Source organism: Aethalodelphis obliquidens, unplaced genomic scaffold, assembly GCF_003676395.1.
Source record: "Aethalodelphis obliquidens isolate GAN/ISIS:26980383/991018 unplaced genomic scaffold, ASM367639v1 scaffold26, whole genome shotgun sequence".
Taxonomy (NCBI): Eukaryota; Metazoa; Chordata; class Mammalia; order Artiodactyla; family Delphinidae; genus Aethalodelphis; species Aethalodelphis obliquidens.
Genome location: NW_020837970.1, coordinates 24,128,730 through 24,149,880, shown reverse-complemented (window position 1 = coordinate 24,149,880; position 21,151 = coordinate 24,128,730). Strand labels below are relative to the sequence as shown.

Sequence of the window (21,151 nt, the reverse complement as noted above, 5' to 3'; positions counted from 1 at the left end):
TGTGTGTGTGTGTGTGTGTGTGTGTGTGTGTGTGTGTGTGTGTGTGTATTAAGTCCTATGCAATTTTATCACGTGTAAATTTCTGTATCCACTGCCACAGTCTAGATATAGAATGGTTCTATTAGAAGGATCTCGTGTGCAACTCCTTTATAACCAGAAATTCTTACACACCACCCCCCTTCAACATGACCCCAACCTCTGACAACTCTTTATCTGTTCAGAGGCAGTGTATTTTGGGGGGTTTTTTTTTTAACATCTTTATTGGGGTATAATTGCTTTACAATGGTATGTTAGTTTCTGCTTTATAACACAGTGAATCAGTTATACATATACATATGTTCCCATATCTCTTCCCTCTTGTGTCTCCCTCCCTCCCACCCTCCCTATCCCACCCCTCCAGGCGGTCACAAAGCACCGAGCTGATCTTGTGCTATGCGGCTGCTTCCCACTAGCTATCTACCTTACGTTTGTTAGTGTATATGTCCATGCCTCTCTCTCACTTTGTCACAGCTCACCCTTCCCCCTCCCTATATCCTCAAGTCCGTTCTCCAGTAGGTCTGTGTCTTTATTCCTGTCTTACCCCTAGGTTCTTCATGACATTTTTTTTTCTTAAATTCCATATATATGTGTTAGCATACGGTATTTGTCTTTCTCTTTCTGACTTACTTCACTCTGTATGACAGACTCTAGGTCGATCCACCTCATTACAAATAGCTCAATTTCGTTTCTTTTTATGGCTGAGTAATATTCCATTGTATATATGTGCCACATCTTCTTTATCCATTCATCCGATGATGGACACTTAGGTTGTTTCCATCTCCAGGCTATTGTAAATAGAGCTGCAATGAACATTTTGGTACATGACTCTTTTAGAATTTTGGTTTTCTCAGGGTATATGCCCAGTAGTGGGATTGCTGGGTCATATGGTAGTTCTATTTGTAGTTTTTTAAGGAACCTCCATACTGTTCTCCATAGTGGCTGAACCAATTCACATTCCCACCAGCAATGCAAGAGTGTTCCCTTTTCTCCACACCCTCTCCAGCATTTATTGTTTCTAGATTTTTTGATGATGATTTTTTGATGATATCATCTCACTGGTGTGAGATGATATCTCATTGTAGTTTTGATTTGCATTTCTCTAATGATTAATGATGTTGAGCATTCTTTCCCGTGTTTGTTGACAGTCTGTATATCTTCTTTGGAGAAACGTCTATTTAGGTCTTCTGCCCATTTTTGGATTGGGTTGTTTGTTTTTTTGTTATTGAGCTGCATGAGCTGCTTGTAAATTTTGGAAATTAGTCCTTTGTCAGTTGCTTCATTGCAAATATTTTCTTCCATTCTGAGGGTTGTCTTTTGGTCTTGTTTATGGTTTCCTTTGCTGTGCAAAAGCTTTTAAGTTTCCTTAGGTCCCATTTGTTTATTTTTGTTTTTATTTCCATTTGTCTAGGAGGTGGGTCAAAAAGGATCTTGCTGTGATTTATGTCATAGAGTGTTCTGCCTATGTTTTCCTCTAAGAGTTTGATAGTTTCTGGCCTTACATTTAGGTCTTTAATCCATTTTGAGCTTATTTTTGTGTATGGTGTTAGGCAGTGATCTAATCTCATACTTTTACATGTACCTGTCCAGTTTTCCCAGCACCACTTATTGAAGAGGCTGTCCTTTCTCCACTGTACATTCCTGCCTCCTTTATCAAAGATAAGGTGACCCCATGTGCGTGGGTTTATCTCTGGGCTTTCTATCCTGTTCCATTGATCTATCTTTCTGTTTTTGTGCCAGTACCATACTGTCTTGATTACTGTAGCTTTGTAGTATAGTCTGAAGTCAGGGAGCCTGATTCCTCCAGCTCCGTTTTTTGTTCTCAAGATTGCTTTGGCTGTTCGGGGTCTTTTGTGTTTCCATACAAATTGTGAAATTTTTTGTTCTAGTTCTGTGAAAAATGCCAGTGGTAGTTTGATAGGGATTGCATTGAATCTATAGATTGCTTTGGGTAGTAGAGTCATTTTCACAATGTTGATTCTTCCAATCCAAGAACATGGTATATCTCTCCATCTATTTGTATCATCTTTAATGTCTTTCATCAGTGTCTTATAATTTTCTGCATACAGGTCTTTTGTCTCCTTAGGTAGGTTTATTCCTAGATATTTTATTCTTTTTGTTGCAATGGTAAATGGGAGTGTTTTCTTTATTTCACTTTCCGAGTTTTCATCCTTAGTGTATAGGAATGCCAGAGATTTCTGTGCATTAATTTTGTGTCCTGCTACTTTACCAAATTCATTGATTAGCTCTAGTAGTTTTCTGGTAGCATCTTTAGGATTCTCTATGTATAGTATCATGTCATCTGCAAACAGTGACAGCTTTACTTCTTCTTTTCTGATTTGGATTCCTTTTATTTCCTTTTCTTCTCTGATTGCTGTGGCTAAAACTTCCAAAACTATGTTGAATAAGAGTGGTGAGAGTGGGCAACCTTGTCTTGTTCCTGATCTTAGTGGAATTGCTTTCAGTTTTTCACCATTGAGGATGATGTTGGCTGTGGGCTTGTCATATATGGCCTTTATTATGTTGAGGAAGGTTCCCTCTATGAGAGGCAGTGTTTTTGAACTTGAGGTGGAGTTATTTCCCTTTGCTGAGCTCCGGCAGCTTCTGTCAGCACCCTCGCTGGGGTAGTAACCCAAATTGTGCATAGGTCTACTCCCCAGGCCCAGATAGGTGTCCTGGGTGAACGAGGGCACCTGCTTCCCAAATGGCTCCTGCGCTGGTCTCAGAGCGATGGCAGGGACATCCTTTTCACTCCCAACCTCCCTCAGTGTCAGCAGGGGCCCCTGCCTAGCCCCGTCAGCTTGGGTGGGCCTGGCTTCTGGCCAAGTCAGCCTGAGGACCCCTTCTCTCTGCATGTGCAGGAAGGACCTGTGTGCCGCCATGAACCAGCCCTGCGAGACCCTGGGCCTGTCCCACGTGGCGGGCATGTGCCAGCCTCACCGCAGCTGCAGCATCAATGAGGACACGGGCCTGCCCCTGGCCTTCACCGTGGCCCACGAGCTCGGGCACAGGTACCCTGCCAACCCCACTGCCACACTAAGAACCCGACCTCACCTCCCAACCTGTGGGCACCAGACAGCCAAGCCGATGGCCCACACAATCCCAGGGAAGGGAGCCCTGCCTTGAGGAATGAGCCCAGCCTGACCACATTGCTATCCCTGGCACTGTCCCCACCCCACAAACAGGCCGCTTCCCTCTTAGGAGAGGGGTGAGTCTTATTTGAAGTGGGGTTGAGATGGGCCAGAAAGTCACCATAGGCCTTTGTCCCTCCCTGTTGCCCTCAGTGCTTTGCATTTCTTACTCTTAGTCCCTGCCAACCCCCTGTTCCTAATCGCTCTGTGACCCTAGGCAAGTTCCCTGCCCTCTCTGGGCCTCTGTGTGTTCCCTGTTGATTGAGGGGGTTGGATTCGGTGATGTCCAAGGCTCCCTCTGTTGGACACCTCCACATGAGGCTATTATGCCTAGGCATGGCCCGTACCCTTGGCCCTCTGTGCCCAGACAGTTTAGCTGTGAACATGGCAGTCTTAGATGTCTGGGAGCCAATGAGGGCAGGCTCACAGAGAGCTCTGTTGGTCCGAGGTGTTGGGTCATCCCTGAGGGCTGAGAGAGATAGTGTTTCTCACAGTGCTTAGTATGGTGCCTGGCACATAGTAAGTGCTCAGCAAAGGTAATTTTTCTCATGTCTTTCCGAAGGATGGTCTTGAGACTTTTCCTGTAGTGCAGGAGCTCAGACTCCCTAACTCCACTGCACAGCCTTGGGACAGGACTTGAGGGGTGGCAGGAACTCTGTCAGACTGTTCTTGGCACCAGTGAGGTTGCAGGGGCCACAGTGGGCCCCACGCATGACACCTGGCTTGCCGTTGTTGGCCAGCTCATTGCAGGAGCCGGGCTGCCGCGTGTCCCTGGTGCTTAGTTCAGGCTCAGGCTGGTGCACCTGGCAGAGGGCCCTGTGGGACACTAGTTAGCACACCCACGTTTTACCTTAAGGAAACTGAGTCTCAGAGATGGGATATGACTTTCCCCAGGCCACACAGTGGTTTGGTGGCAGAGCCAGGCCTGGGAGCCAGGACCCAGCACCTTGCAGACCTCTGAGGGAGGGGCGGCCTGGTGGCTTCCCACCAGCTCACTCGCCCCTGGGGCCTGTGCTCTCACACAGTTTTGGCATTCAGCATGACGGAAGCGGCAATGACTGTGAACCCGTTGGGAAACGGCCTTTCATCATGTCTCCACAGCTCCTGTACGACGCTGCGCCTCTCACCTGGTCCCGCTGCAGCCGCGAGTACATCACCAGGTTCCTTGAGTAAGTCCCTCCCCGAGCCCTGGGCCTTGTCTGAGCCCCTGAGGTCAGCGTGTGACCGGGGAGATGCAGACAGCACCTTGGAGGATAAGCAGGAGTTCACAGATGTATAGAAGGGAGAAGAGTGGTATTCCTGGTAGAAGAGGCATGGGCAAAGGCACGAGGACATGAGCAGTGTGGGATAATTTTCAGGGAACGGCAGGATATTAAGTGATGCTACAGGAGCCAAAGCAGAATAGGAAAGGAAGCTGGAGGAGGTACAGGGCTGGCCATGTGACCGGAAGGGTCCGGTGAAAAGCAGGGAAGCAAGTGCCCTTAAAGGCAATGAAATATAAAGCTTTTCCTTTCTTTTGTGTCCTCTTGATTTGCTATGTTATATTTTATTTGCTAGTTAATGTTCTAAGTAAAGACAAACTTAAAAATTTAAATGATTAGTACAAGTTTGTTTTTTTTTTTTAATTGAGGTGTAGTTGATGGTACCGTATTATATAAGTTTCAGGTGTACAACAGTGATTCACAATTTTTAAAGTTATATTCCATTTATAGTTATAAAATATTGGCTATATTTCCTGTGCTGTGCAATATATCCTTGTAGCTTATTTATTTTGTACATAGTAGTTTGTACTCCTTAATCCCCTGTCCCTATCTTGCCCCTCCTCCCTTCCCTCTTCCCACTGGTAACCACTAGTTTGTTCTCTGTATCTGAGTCTGATTCTTTTTTGTTGTATTCGCTAGTTTGTTTTATTTTTTAGATTCCTCATATGAGTGATATCATACAGTATTTGTCTTTCTTTGTCTGACTTATTTCTCTAAGCATTATATTCTTAAGTCCATCCATGTTGCTGCAAATGGCATTATTTCATTCTTTTTCATGGCTGAGTAGTATTCCATTGTATATATATATATATACTGCATCTTCTTTATCCATTCATCTGTTGATGGACACTTAGGTTGTTTCTGTATCTTGGCTGTTGTAAACAATGCTGCTGTGAACATTGGTTTGCATGTATCTTTTCAAATTAGTGTTTTCATTTTTTTCTCATATATACCCAGGAGTGGAATTTCTGGGTCACATGGTAGTTCTGCTTTTCTTTTTTTGAGCCATACTGTTTTCCACAGTGGCTGTACCAATTTACATTCCCACCAACAGTGTACAAGGGTTCTCTTTTCTCCATGTCTATACCAGCATTTGTTATTTGTGTTCTTTTTGATGATAGACATTCTGACAGGTGCGAGGTGATATCTCATAGTTTTGATTTGCATTTCTCTGATGATTAATGATGTTCAGCATCTTTTCAAGTGCCTGTTGGGCATCTGTATGTCTTCTTTGGAAAAATGTTAAGGTCTTTGGCCCATTTTTTAATCTGGTTATTTTTTTTTGATGTTGAGTTGTATGAGCTGTTTAAATACTTTGGATATTAACTCCTTGTCAGTCATACCTTGCAAATATTTTCTCCCATTCAGTAGGTTGTCTCTTCATTTTGTTGATAGTTTCCTTCACTGTGCAATAGCTTTTAAGTCTAATTAGGTCCCATTTGTTTATTTTTATTTCCTTTGCTTTAGGAGACGGATCCAAAAAAATATTGCTACAATTTATGTCAAAGAGTGTTCTGCCTATGTTTTCTTCTGGGATTTTTATGGTTTCTGGTATTATGTTTAGGTCCTTAATCATTTTGACTTTATTTTTTGTATATGGTTTGAGAAAAATGTTCTAATTTCATTTTTTTACATGTAGCTGTCCAGTTTTCCCAGCACCACTTATTGAAGACACTGTCTTTTCTCCATTGTATATTCTTGCCTCCTTTGTCATAGATTAATTGACCATAAGTGTGTGGGTTTATTTCTAGGCTGCCTATTCTGTTCCATTGCTCTGTGTGTCTGTTTTTGTGCCAGTACCATACTGTTTTTTTTAATGTTATTAAAGTATAGTTGATTTAAAGTGTGTTCATTTCTGCTGTACAGCAAAGTGATTCAGTTATATATATATATATATATATAAAATATTCTTTTTCATATTCTTTTCCCTTATGGTTTATCATAGGATATTGAATATAGTTCCCTGTGCTATACAATAGGACCTTGTTGTTTATCCATTTTATATGTAATAATTTGCATCTGCTAATCCCAAACTCCCAATCTTTCCCTCCCCATGCCCCCTCCCCCTTGGCAACCACAAGTCTGTTCTCCATGTCTGTGAGTTTGTTTCTGTTTTGTAGATATGTTCATTTGTGTTGTATTTTAGATTCCCTATATAAGTGGTATCATATGGTAGTTGTCTTTCTTTTCCTGACTTACTTTGCTTAGTATAATAATCTCTAGGTACATCCATGTTGCTACAAATGGCATTATTTCATTTATTTGTTTATTTTTGCTTTTATTTCTATTACCTTGGATACTGACCTAAGAAAACATTGGTATAATTTATGTCAGAGAATGTTTTACCTATGTTCTCTTCTAGGAATTTTATGGTGTCATGTCTTATATTTCAGTATTTAAGCCATTTTGAGTTTATTTTTGTGTATGGGGAGAAGGTGCGTTCTAATTTCGTTGATTTGCATGTGGCTGTCCAACTTTTCCAACAACACTTGCTGAAGAGACTGTCTTTTCCCCATTGTATACTCTTGCCTCCTTTGTTGAAGATTAACTGAACTTAGGTGTGTGGGTTTATTTCTGGGCTCTCTGTTCTGTTCCACTGATCCATATGTCTGTTTTTGTGCCAGTACCATGCTGTTTTGATTACTGTAGCTTTGTAGTATTTTCTGGAGCCTGGGAGGGTTATGCTTCCAGCTTTGTTCCTTTTTTTTTTTTTTTAAGATTTTCTTTTTAAAGTCTTCATTGAATTTGTTACAACATTGCTTCTGTTTTGTGTTCTGGTTTTTTGGCCGCGAGGCATGTGGGATCTTAACTCCCCACCCCGCACCCCCTGCTTTGGAAGGCGAAGTCTTAACCACTAGACCACCAGGGAAGTCCCTTCAGCTTTGTTCTTTTTCCTCAGGATTCCTTTGGCAATTTTGGGTCATTTATGGTTCCACATCAGTTTTGGGATTTTTTGTTCTAGTTCTGTGAAGAATGTCATGGGTAGTTTGATAAGTATCACATTAAATCTGTAGATTGCTTTGGGTATTAGGCTGGCCATTTTAACAATTTTCTTCCAATCCAAGAGCATGGGCTGTCTTTCCATTTCTTTGAATCATCTTCAATTTCCTTTACTAATGTTTTGTAGTTTTCATCATATAAGTCTTTCACCTCCTTGGTGAGGTTTATTCCTAAGTATTTTATTTTTTTGATGTGGTTTTAAAAGGAATTGTTTGTTTACATTCCCTTTTTGATATTTCATTGTTAGTGTAAAGAAATGCAACCAATTTCTGTATGTTAGTCTTGTATCCTGCTACCTTGCTGAATTCGTTTATCAGTTCTAGTAGTTTTTGTGTGGAGTCTTTTGGGTTTTCTATATATAATATCATGTCATCTGCAGATAATGACAGATTTACCTCTTCCCTCTGAATTTGAGTACCTTTTATTTATTTTTCTTGTCTGATTGCTGTGGCTAGGACTTCCAGTACTATATTGAATAGAAGTGGTGAGAGTAGATATCCTTGTCCTGTTCCAGATTTTATTGGGAAGGCTTTCACCTTTTCACCATTGAGTATTATATTGGCTGTGGGTTTGTCATAAATAGCTTTTATTATGTCGAGATATGTTCCTTCTATACCCACTTTTGCAAGGGTTTTTTTTTTTATCATGAATGGATGTTGAATTTTATCAAATGCTTTTTCTGCATCTATTGAGATGATCATGTGGTTTTTGTCTTTTGTTGATGTGGTGTATCACATTGGTTGATTTGCATATGTTGAAACATCACTGTGACCCTGGTTGAATCCAACTTGGTTCTGGTGTATGGCATTTTTTGTGTGTTGTTGGTTTTGGTTTGCTAATATTTTCTTGAGAATTTTTGCATCTATATTCATCAAAGATACTGGCCTGTAATTTTCTTTTTTGGTAGTGTGTTTGTCTGGTTTTGGTATCAGGATGATGGTGGCTCATAGAATGTCTTTGGGAGTTTTTCTTCCTCTTCAGTCTTTTGGAAGAGTTTGAGAAGGATCGGTATAAGTTCTTCTTTGTGTGTTTGGTAGAATTTGCCTATGAAACCATCTGGTCCTGGGCTTTTGTTTGTAGGGAGTTTTTTCTGTTTGTTTTTTTATTCCAGATTACAGATGCTATTTCACTTCTAGTGATTGGTCTGTTCAAGTTATCTATTTCTTCTTGATTTAGTTTTGGTGAGCTGTATGTTTCTAGAAAGTTGTCCATTTCTTCTAGGTTGTCGAATATGTTGGCATATAATAGTTCATCATATTCGCTCATGGTTTTTTATATCTCTGCAGTATCAGTTGTGATTTCTCCTCTTTCATTTCTTATTCTGTTTATTTGGGTCTTCTCTCTTTTCTTCTTGGTGAGCCTGGCAAGAGGTTTGTCAATTTTGCTTACCCTTTCAAAGAACCAGATCTTGGTTTTATTGATTTTTTTCTATTGTTTTTTAAATCTGTTTTATTTATTTCCTCTCTAATCTTTATTATTTCCTTCCTTCTGTTGACTTTAGATTTTGTTTGTTCTTCTTTTCCTAATTCTTTTAGATGGTTAAGTTATTTATTTGAGATTTTTCTTGTTTCTTAAAGAAGACCTGTATCGCTATGAACTTCCCTCTAAGGACTGCTTTGGCTGCATCCCATAGATTTTTGTATGGTTGTGTTCTCATTGTCATTTGCTTCAAGGTATTTTTTTATTTCTTCTTTGATTTCATTGTTGACCCATTGGTTTTTTGGTAGCATGTTGTTTATTCTCCCAGTAATTGTGGTTTTAAAAAAATAATTAGTTTATTTATTTTTGGCTGTGTTGGGTCTTCATTGCTGCACTGGGCTTTCTCTTGTTGCGGTGAGCCGAGGTTACTCTTTGTTGCGCTACACGGGCTTGTCATTGCAGTGGCTTCTCTTGTTGTGGAGCACAGGCTCTAGGCACGCGGGCTTCAGTAGTTGTGGCTCACAGGCTCAGTAGTTGTGGCACGTGGGCTTAGTTGCTCCGCAGCATGTGGGATCTTCCTGGAGCAGGGCTCGAACCCGTGTCCCCTGCTTTGGCAGGCATATTCTTAACCACTGTGCCACCAGGGAAGCCCTTTGTAATTGTTTTTTCTTGTTTCTTTTTCTGTGGTTGATTTCTAGTTTTATGCCGTTGTGGTAAGAAAAGATGCTTGAAATAATTTCTATACTCTTAAATTTTTTGAGGATAGTTTTGTGCCCTAGTATGTGGTCAGTCCTAGAGAATGTTCCATATGCACTTGAAAAGAATGTGTATTCTGCTTTTTTTGGATATAATGTCCTGAAAATATGAATTAAGTCTAACTATTCTGTTGTATCATTTAGAATCTCTGTTGCCTTATTGATTTTCCATCTTGAAGATCTATCCATTGATGTGAGTGGGGTGTTAAGGTCTCCTACTATTCTTGTGTTCCCATCAATTTCTTCCTTTATGTCTGTTAGTATTTGTTTTATGTATTTGGGTACTCCTGTATTGGGTGCATATATGTTGGCAAGTGTAATATCACCTCCTTGTATTAATCCTTTTACCATTATATAGTGTCCTTCTTTATCTTTCTTTACAGCCTTTGTTTTTTTTAATATTTATTTTTTTACTGAAGTATAATTGATTTACAATGTGTTAGTTCAGATGTACAGCAAAGTGATTCAGATATATATATATACACACACACACCACATCTTCTTTATCCATTCATCTGTCGATGGACATTCAGGTTGCTTCTGTGTCTTGTTTATAGCCTTTGTTTTAAAGTCTGTTTTGTCTGGTATGAGTGTTGTGACCCCTACTTTCTTGACATTTCCTTTTGCATGAAGGAATATCTTTGTCCATCCCCTCACTTTCAATCTATGTGTGTCCTTTGCCCTAAAGTGGGTCTCTTGTAGGCAGCATATTGTAGGCTCTTGTTTTATAATCCAGTCTGCTGCTCTGTGTCTTGATTGGAGCATTTAGTCCATTGACATTTAAGGTAATTATTGACAGATATGTATTTATTGCCATTTTAAACCTTGTTTTTCCATTGATTTTATATTTCTTCTTTGTCCCTTTCTTTTGCTTTTTGTTTTTCCTTTTGTGGTTTGATGATTTTCTTTTGTATTATACTTCTTTTTGGTTCTCTTCTTTTTGGTTTTTGTGAATCTGTTGTATGTTTTTGATTTGTGGTCACCCTGTTCTTCAAGTATGTTATCCCCTTCCTGTATCTACTTGTTTTAGACTGGTAGTCATGTAGGCTCAAACACATTCTAGGAAAAAAACCCTACATTTTCTGACTCTCCTCACCCACATTTTATGATTTTGATGTCCTCTTTTACATTTTCATGTTCATCCTTTTATTGTTAATTGTGGTTATCATCTCTTTCACAGAAATATTTTGATTTCTTTTTAAATCTATGTACTGACTTATTTAAGTGATTTACTTTCCAATTGTGATTTTCTCTTTCTTAGAAGTCTTCTTTCTATTTAGAGAAGACCTTTCAATATTTTCTTTATGATAGGTTTAGTATTGCTATACTCTTCTAGTTTTTGCTTGTGATAATTGAAAATTTTAAAAATGATAATTTTGCTGGGTAGAGTATACTAGGTTGCAGATTTTTCCCTTTCAGGACTTCCAATATATCTTGCCACTCTCTTCTGGCCTGCAACGTTTCTGTAGAGGAATAAACTGATACCTTATGGGGGTTCTTTTGTAATTAACTCTTTTTTTTTAACATCTTTATTGGAGTATAATTGCTTTACAATGGTGTGTTAGTTTCTTCTTTTTAACAAAGTGAATCAGTTATACATATACATATGTCCCCATATCTCTTCCCTCTTGCGTCTCCCTCCCTCCCACCCTCCCTATCCCACCTAGGTGGTCTAGGTGGTCTAGGTGGTCACAAAGCACTGAGCTGATCTCCCTGTGCTATGCGGCTGCTTCCCACTAGCTATCGTTTTTACGTTTGGTAGTGTAATATGTCCATGCCACTCTCTCACTTTGTCCCAGCTTACCCTTCCCCCTCCCCAACTCTTTTTCTCTTGATGCTTTTAGAATCCTCTCTTCAACTTTTAATTATAATATATCTTGGTGTGGGTCTGTTTGGGTTCATCTTGTTTGGAACCCTCTGTGCTTTCTGTACCTGGATATCTACTTCCTTCTTTAGGTTTGGGAAGTTTTCAGCCATAATTTCTTAATACATTTTCAATCCCCTTTTCTCTTTCTTCTCCTTCTGGGAGCCATATTATACGTAGATTGGCATTATCCCATAGGTCTCTTATTTTCAGAACTCGGTGTCTGTTAGACTGAAGAGATCTGTTTCATTGTTCTTTCAGGGCAATTCTCTTGACCTTTTAATTGGGAGTGGTTCCTCTGCTTCTTTATTTTACTTATATTTCTCTTGCTCTGAGTTTAGGAGAAACAGTTATCTACTGTGGTCTTGAAGGGCTGTTTTTGTGTGGGAGTGGCCCTGTGTAGCCTCTGTGGGTTTAATAAGTTTTTGGTGCAAGGGCGGTTTTTAGTATGAATGCCCACCACCTCTTTCTTCAGTGTATGCTGGCCATTATCCCCTTGATAGTAGGTGTGACTAGAGCCTGCATTGGATGTTGAGCAAGGCCTTCCTTTTTGCTCTGTGGTGGTCACTGCCTTGTCTAACTGTTCCCTAGTCGTTGGAATAGAAGCCCCCAGATCCGTTTCTGAGCTGAGGTGTAAGGTAGGCAGGACTGGAGCATTCCCACTGGGAGAGGAGCCAGAGCCATCCACTGGTGTGCATGCTCTGTTGTGTCACCTGTTGTGTGGGATCACAAAGTCCACTGTTGCTGGCACTGCCCTTGGCCCCGCCTCAAACATGGGAATGACATCAATAAACCCTGGTGTTTCTCAGGCGTTGTTTTCACAAGGCCACCAGTGCAGATCCACTGAAGTCAGGTCCCAGGACTGCAGTAGTCATGCACCTGGACTTGCTGTGGGAGTGAGGCAGCTCAGATCCTGGCCTGGCCCAGCCCCTGCATGCAAGTGCCCACAAAGCCCACAGCTCCTAAGGCCAGACCCGTCCCAGCCGCAGGAGCACCCATTGTCTGCTCGGATGTCCCACAGGTGCTGAATTTACAAAGCTGGCAGCAGAGGTGTACATCTGCAGTTCACACAGCTGGGGAAAGATTTCAGCCCTGCTTCATAAGTCATGCGGTCACTGGGGCTCAGTTGTGATTTCAGCCCCACCTCTGCACATGGGCAACCCACTGGCACCTGCTCCTGGAGCCCGCCAAGGCAGTGGCTGGCATGGGAGCCCACCAAGGCTGTGGCTGGGGTGTGTGGGCCCACCCAGGTGGCAGCTGGGGCATGGAGAAAGAGGCTGCTATGGCGGCCCCACCCCTCCCTTTGCTCACCACTCAACAATGGTGCATCACTTCTATGGCAGGCCCGGGCTTCTTCTGCAAACAGCCCTGGTTGCAGCCATACCACATTCCAGCCCCTTCAGGCTGTCTCCACACAGGCAACACCAGTCCTCTCTCCAGGTCTCCTCTAAACCCCAATTTTCAGCACTGAGACCCCTCCTGTACCAGCAGATTCTTGTCTCAGGCTGCAGCATGCAGGGTGGTGGCGTGGACTGTCTGTGCAGGTCTCTCTCTGTTCTGCCTGCCGCAAACCAGTTGTTTTGCTCTTCTCCAAGCCTCTGTAGCTCCCTTTCTGTCTCAGTTGATCTCCCAGTGAGGGGACTTCCCAGGGTGCAGGAACCTTTCCTCTTTTACCTCTCTCTCCCAGGGGCGCAGGTCCCATCCTGCTTCCTTCCCCCTCCTTTCATCCTGCCCAGTTATGTGAAGGTGTTTCCTGTCCTTTCAGGTGTTTGAGGTCTTCTGCTAGTGTTTAGTAGGTATTCTGTGAGAATTGTTCCATTTGTAGATGTATTTTTGATGTATTTGGGGGAGGAGGTGAGTTTTACATCCTTCTACTCTGCCATCTTGATTCCTCTCCCAGTACCATACTATTTTGATTACTGTAGCTTTGTAGTATAGTCTGAAGTTAGGGAGCATGAAATCTCCAGCTCTGTTCTTTCTCAAGATTATTTTGGCTATTCGAGGTCTTTGTGTTTCCATACAGATTCTAAAATTATTCTAGTTCTGTGAAAAATGCCATTGGTATTTTGGTAGGGATTGCATTGAATCTGTAGATTGCCTTGGGTAGTATGGTCATTTTAACAATATTGATTCTTGCAATCCATGAACATGGTGTGTCTTTCCATCTGTTAATGTCATCTTCAGTTTCTTTCATCAGTGTCTTACAGTTTTCTGGGTACAGGTCTTTTACCTCCTTAGGTAGGTTCATTCCTAGGTATTCTATTCTTTTCAATGCGATGGTCAATGGATTGTTTCCTTAATTTTCTTTCTGATAATTCACTGTTAGTGTATAGAAATGCAGCAGATTTCTGTATGTTAATTTTGTATCTTGCGGGACTTCCCTGGTGGCGCAGTGGTTAAGAATCTGCCTGGCAATGCAGGGGACACAGGTTCGAGCCCTGCTCCGGGAAGATCCCACATGCCATGGAGCAACTAAGCCTGTGCGCCACAACTAGTGAGTCTGCACTCTAGAGCCCGCGTGCCACAACTACTGAAGCCCACGCACCTAGAACCTGTGCTCTGCAACAAGAGAAACTACTGCAGTGAGAAGCCCATGCACTGCAACAAAGAGTAGTAGCCCCCGCTCACCGCAACTAGAGAAAGCCTGTGCACAGCAATGAAGAACCAACGCAACCAAAAATAAATAAATAAATTCATTTAAAAAAAAATTTTGTACCTTGCCACTTTACCGAATTCGTTGATGAGTTCTAGTGGTTTTTTGGCGGCATCTTCAGGATTTTTCTATGTATAGTGTCATGTCATCTGAAAATAGTGACAGTTTTACTTATTCCTTTTCAATTTGGATTCCTTTTCTTGTCTGATTGCTGTGGCTAGGACTTCCAATACTATGTTGAATAAAAGTGGTGAGAATGGGCATCCTTGTCTTGTTCCTGATCCTGGAGGGAATGCATTCAGCTTTTCACCATTGAGTATGATGTTTTTTCACCATTGTGTATGATGTTAGCAGTGGGTTTGTCATATCTGGCCTTTATTATGTTGAGGTATGTTCCTTCTATTCCCACTTTCTGGGGGGGGTTTGTTATAAATAGTTGTTGAATTTTGCCAAAAGCTTTTTCTGCATCTATCGAGGTGATCATATGGTTTTTATTCTTCAGTTTGTTAATATGGTGTAGCACATGGATTGATTCACAGATATTGAGTCATCCTTGCATCCCTGGGATAAATCCCACTACATCATGGTGTATTGTTGGATTCCGTTTGCGAATCTTTTGTTGAAGATTTTTGCATCTATGTTCATCAGTGATATTGGTGTGTAATTTTCTTTTTTCGTGATATCTTTGTCTGGGTTTGGAATCTGGGTGATGCTTCATAGAATGAGTTCGGAAGTGTTCTTTCCTCTGAAATTTTTTGGAATAGTTTGAGAAGAATAGGTATTAACTCTTCTCTAGATATTTGGTGGAATTCACCTGTGAAGCCATCTGGTCCTGGACTTTTGTTTGTTGGGAGTTCCTTTGTTGGTTTCTGTTTTTTAATTACTTCAGTGTCATTACTGGTAATTGGACTGTTCCTATTTTCAGTTTCTTCCTGGTTTAGTCTTGGGAGATTATATATTTCTAGGAATTTGTCTGTTTCTTCTAGATTGTTCATTTTATTGGCATATAATTGTTCGTAGTAGTCTCTTATGATCCTTTGTATTTCCATGGTGTCAGTTGTAACTTGTTTTTCATTTCTGATTTTGGCCCTTTCTCTTTTTTTCTGGATGAGCCTGGCTAAAGATTTATCAGTTTTGTTTATCTTTTCTTTTTTTTTTTTTTTTCAGGCAAGGCTTTATGGGAGCCCCTGCTGCAGCAGGGGGGAGCACGAACAAACAAAAGGTTCCCTTGCTTGCTCACTCCCTGAGGGGGGGGGCGTCGAGCTTGTTCCTTATATGGGGTGAGGGTCCAGCTCTTATTGATCTTTTTTATTGTTTTTTTTTTCTATTTTTTTTTTAGTCTTTATTTCTAAATGATTAGCGTAAATTTTACCATTCATCTTTATGCAGTGCCAATTTTTAAATGCAAATATAGGCACATTGAACTCATATGTGGAATCACCAAAATGATGCAATTCGTATTTCATAGCTCATATTTACCAGAATGGTGGACATACTGCACAAAACTAATTTGACTGGTTTTATTTCACTTCATAACACGCACACATTCTCCCAATACTCTCTGCCTTGGCTTACTGATGAGTGAGGAAGAACTGACAGGAAATGGAACTATCTTTACATTTCCTTCTAGCCCATCATTTTCAGTGCAGTAGTTGGCTGATACAAGGAAGTAACACAAATAACAAAAGATTATAGAGTTCCCTGGTCATTTCTGTTTCTTAAAACATCATTGCCTTCTTTCTGCCTTTGAAGCAAGTTCTGGTTGTCGTGCAAAGTATGGCCTCTGGGGCTGTCCTAGACATAGCATGCTTATTTTCCATTTGCTTAGAGTCTCACTGAATTCCTCCACATCATGGGCCCGCTGGGATGCTGTGCTCATGAGGTGGCAAGGAGCAGAGGACACAGACATCGCATATCTCCCCTGCTCACGCACATGCTTCTTGTTCCATCAGAACTCGCTTAACAGAACACAAGTTCAAAAACATTAAGAGTTCGAGATGGCAGTAGCAGAGCTTTAAATCACCTGCTGCACTCTTCCCCACCCTCCATTCTCTGGGCAGCCACTTTCAACTTTCATCCTTTTTAGCTTTTTCTTACCTTATTTACTTTCATATTTCCAAAAAGCCTTCCTAGAGTGCTGTTTCTTGATTTTTCAATTTAGATATTATCAGATGACTTGTACAATGGAAGGTTGGAATTTAACCTCCTTGTGTCACTTCCTGCACACATTTGCCCCTGCCATCACATCCCAATATCGTGTTAGCATATCTTTTTTTTTTTTTTTTGCGGTGTGCGGGCCTCTCTCACTGTTGTGGCCTCTCCCGTTGCGGAGCACAGGCTCTGGACGCGCGGCCATGGCTCACGGGCCTAGCATATCTTTTTTTTGCGGTGTGCGGGCCTCTCACTGTTGTGGCCTCTCCCGTCGCGGAGCATAGGCTCCGCACGCGCAGGCTCAGAGGCCATGGCTCACGGGCCCAACCTCTCCGCAGCATGAGGGATCTTCCCGGACTGGGGCACGAACCCGTGTCCCCTGCATCGGCAGGCGGACTCTCAACCACTGCACCACCAGGGAAGCCCCTGTTAGCATATCTTGATTAAATCCACGTTCAGTGTTTTCATTATTAGGATTGTATCGATAATGCCGAACCAAGCGTTGTAACAAAATGATGTTCTCTTTTTAAGAACCACTTTTTTATTTGCCTAGTTTTCTTTGCTTCTCTAAGTCTTCCGTATCCTCCAACAATTCTACAGAATGTCTCTTAATCCAGTTTTCCAGAAGGCAATCCCTGCCCCATCGTCTAACAGTTTCCTTCTTTCCTGGACATCCCCCAAAACTTCCCTTTGTCCTTCTGCTCCAGTCTAAGCTGGGTGCTTTCTGTTGCTCCCCTGAAGTTGTCACGCATGGTCTTTCTGTTTCCTGGATCTCTTGCTTACCTTTTGTAGAGGAGTTTACTTCTGTTTTTGGTGGAGCATATTCTCAAGTAGCCTTCTGAGAAGGGGCGTATGGAGGTGAATGGTTTGCTTGTCTTAAAATGTTTGCTTGTCTTTATTCTTCCCTCATACCTGACTGATCATTTGATAGCAACTTCTAAGTTAGAAGTCTTTCTCCCTCAGAATTTCAAAGGTGTCTTTCCTTTGTCTTCTAGCTTCCAACACTGCTGTTGACAAGTCTCATACCAGTCTAATTCCCAAACCTTTGTATGTGACCTTTTAAAAAGTCTGGAAACTTTTAGGATTTTCTCTATCTCTCTCTTAATATAGAGAATATTCTGTCTGTGTCTCCCTCTCTCTTTTTTTTCTCTTGGTGATTTGAACTTTTGCAATTATGTGCCTTGGTCTACTTTTATTCTGGGAGGACACTTGGTAGTCCCTTTTCATCTAAAAATTCATGTCCTTCAGTTCTTGGAAATGTTCTTATTATTTATTTGATAGTCGTCTTGCTTTTATTTTCTCCTTCTGGAACCCTTCATATTCAGCTATTTTCTCCCTTTCTTTTTTTTACTTTTTTCATCTCTTTCTGTTTACTGGAAGACATCCTTATCTTTACCTTATAACCCTTCTATTATATTAAAAATTTTTTTCCTACTGTACTTCTACTTTCCTGAACTTTCTTATTCGCTAAATACTCCTTTTTATTATCCTCTTCTAGTTCCATGAGTAGAGTATCTTATCTTTCGGAGGTTATTATTTATGTGGATTTTTTTTCTTTTGCTCCCTGTAATATCTTTCTTTCCTTCGAGTTATTTTTTTAAATCTTTCTGTCATGTTATAGGTTTTCTTAAGATGGCATGGCTGTATTCCCTCCGCGGAAGGAGGCACTGGGCTGGAGTTGGGAGGTCTGTGGACTGGGCCGCACTTTTCCACATCACCTCTGAGGGACTGGTGGGGATGGGGCTGTTTCTTTGGGAGATCTTTAAATGTCAGTATCTAGGGTCATTTTTCTGAGTGATTGTTGCCCCAGAGAGGCATTCTCTAGTCTTTTCCTGTGAAGGTGTAAGTCTGGCTACAGCATTCTGGCATCCAAATGGGGAAGGAGCTTGGCGGTTATCTCAGCCTTCCTCATGTAGACTTTTCTCTGTAGGTCCCTCTGCCTCAGGCCTTCCACTGTGCCTGGTGTTCCTGGACCAGATCTCCTGGATCACCCCGAGAGTGACCCCGGCCCTCTGCCAGGCAGGGAGGTGGCCATCGCCTGGCTACATAGGGTTGGGAAGGGGATCTAGTGGGTCTTACAGACTTTCAGCCAGGCTCTTGTCCTCAGTCTTCCTGATGCACAGGCCTCCAGGGGTCCCTGGGACCCTGATTCCTGAGCCCTTCCAGTGTCCCACTTCTGGGTAGTTTCTCCCTGCAGGACTGGCTCTCAGCATTCACTGCTGTGGTAAGTCAGCTGCTACTCGATCATCTGCTTTCCAGCTTCTAGAATTTTTGCTGACATCTTCCATCTGCCATCATCACCTCTCTCTTGCCCTTTGTCCTTGTGGATTTATGCCTTGTTTATTCCTTTCCTATCATCTTAGTGGGGCTCTGGAAGGGAGTGGAAATAAATCTGTGTCTGTTCAATGAGCCATATTTTTCTAGAAGGCCATTCACTGGGGCCAGGTTCATTATGGATGTGAGAGCAAGGACTCTGGCCTCTGATAGAAGAGGGATAACTGGGTGGAGAGTGAGACTAGAAGCAGAGAAGTGTTGAGTTTGATGTTAAGACCCTGGACTCTGGGCCAGGTTTCTACCTGTGTTGGCAGACAGTTACACTAGCCTTAAGCCTCAAAGACTGGGGATAATGACGGGACTGCCTCCTGGGTTGCCCTGAGGATTCAGTGAGCACACATGTGAAGTGTGTAGCACAACACTGGCCACATGGTTAGCATTCAATGCCTGGTGACTGTTGTCACTGTTACCAAGTGATAAGTGACTAGGAGCTGAAGCAGAGAAGTGGCCCGCGCGCAGGGAAAGCTGGGTAGAAAACCATCCCAAGGGTCTGTCACCTCCCGACATAGGAGTCAAGAGTGAGAGAAGGGCTGGGAAATCAGAAGAGTAGCCGCCCCTGCAGTACCCTGAGGGCTTTTCCCAGCTGCCCCCACCCAGGGTGCCGCCCAGCCTGACTTCTGTCAGGACAGACAGATATGTCTCTGTCTTCATTCAGCTGCTGGAATGCGTGAGGGACTTGGCTTGGGGCCTGGGGTGAGGGTGGGAGGAGAGGGCGAAACCCTGAGCCAGCCAGGGCCTCCCGGAGCCTTGGCACTGAGAAGAGCTGGAAGGAGGCGGAAAGAGAGATACAGGCGCAGCAGATGGAGGGGAGCTGGGGAGGGAGGAGAAGTTCATCTCCCCAAGGGTGGTCGCACTCTCACCTCTCTATCCTGGAGGGTCAGGCAGGAGGGGATCACGAGGCCCAGGACAGGTGCGGGAGGGGGTGCTCAGACGGAGAATGTGGTACCAACCTGTCCTCTAGCCCCTCCGCCCTCTGTCTCCTTGTTGGGGGTGGGACAGAAGACAGGACAGGTCCCACCTAGATAGGATGGAGGCCAGAATGAGCAAGATTCACAGAAGGAAGGCGCCAGGTGGAGTCAGGCAGTGTTTCCAGGGCTTGAGGGTGTCTTAGAGGCACTCAGACCGCCCCCCCTTCCCCACTGGATGTGACACTCCTCGGCTCCCTGCAAGTAGATGTTTATTAGGCCACACAGACCCAGACATTGGCGAATCCCACTTGGTCTCAAACTGTGCTCAGGGGGACAGTGGTAGAGGAGGTAGTGTCCCTGTCCTCAAGACCCTCACCATCTGGGGGGCACAGACATGTGACAATTCCGGGTAATTAGCACTGTGGCAGACAGGCCTGTGGGGTTTGTAGGAACCTGGAGAAGAGGGGCAGGGACGTCACCTCTGAGAAGGAGCCGCGGAGCTGCCCTCTAAGGACTGCTGCAGCACCCTGAGGAAGAAGGGTGCTCTAGGTGGGGTGCACAGCGTGGTCCAGGGCTGGCAGTGCGGGAGCGTGGGGTGGGATGGAGAATCTTCAAGAGGTGGTGGTGGTGCTGGAGGAAAGCTTCTGGGGCCTGTGGTCATTGGCCAGTCCAAGACGTCAGCCTGAAGAACTTGAAGAGCCTTTCTAGACTGAGAGCTGCTTTCAGGGACCCTGCTGTTTCATAAGGGACCTCTCGTTTCTTGAGCTACTTGGACCTGGGGCCAGGGAGGGAAGGCCCTGTTCTCTCATGCCTTCGCAGCCAGGATTTCTGGAAGGAGAGAGGCAGGCCTTATCGTGTGTCGGGCCCTTGCCCCCACCATCTGGCGACTCCATGACTAGGCCCCCAGGGGTGGCGAGGGGAGGGGGCGCACAGGCCTCTCCCAGATGATGGGCAGCTCTTTGCAGCCCTTGAGGTGGGAGTGACACTTCCGACTGGAGCCACCCGCTGTCTGCTCTGACCCCATGTGGGGTTGCCCAGCCCACTATAATTAGAGCGAGGAGGGGCCCCGAGGGGAAGGGCTGACGTATGTCAGCAGCACGGGGAGCCTGGCAGTAAGCCGACCAGAGGAAGGAAGGGCCGGCTGCCGGCCGCCCGTGTGACTTTTCCCAAGTAGATGCTGCTATTTATACCTCTGTTGCTTGGGATCCCATAGGCTGCCTCAGCCTTTTGTAGATGAGGATGTGAAGGCCCAGAGAGGGTAAGGGATGGCCCAAGGCCACACAGCATCTGTAGCAGGGCAGGATTGGGGTTTCCAGTCAGCATCTGGGCCTGAATGTGGCTCTGATTCTGGTGGGTCCTACGAGGACCCTTCAGGCCCCCCAACCTCGCACACACATATAGGATGGCCCTGAGAGGTTGTGGTCGCCCTGGCTGCCCAGCAGCGGCCACAGAAGCTTGATTCATGGCATGTCAGCACCGGGTCCTGGCCGGAAAACTGAAGGGCTGGATGTGGCCTGGGACCTGTTGGTGTGGGGCTGAGGCACGTTGGACCCCAGTCAGAGGAGCTCCCTGGCTGGGTCTGAGTCAGAGGAGTGGGTGAAGCCCCCAGCTACATCTTGAGTTGTGTCCTGCCAGGCA

General features: G+C 43.6%; 1 protein-coding gene across 2 annotated transcripts in view; it reads left to right on the top strand.

The window, feature by feature from the left end:
- ADAMTS7 (ADAM metallopeptidase with thrombospondin type 1 motif 7) overlaps positions 1-21,151 on the top strand; it is a 57,358-nt gene that overhangs the window by 17,745 nt on the left and 18,462 nt on the right. For both annotated transcript variants that reach the window (XM_027123740.1, XM_027123741.1), the window contains exons 7-8: positions 2,898-3,047; positions 4,193-4,336. In XM_027123740.1, the coding sequence (XP_026979541.1) occupies positions 2,898-3,047; positions 4,193-4,336 (294 nt within the window). The remainder of the gene's footprint in view (positions 1-2,897; positions 3,048-4,192; positions 4,337-21,151) is intronic.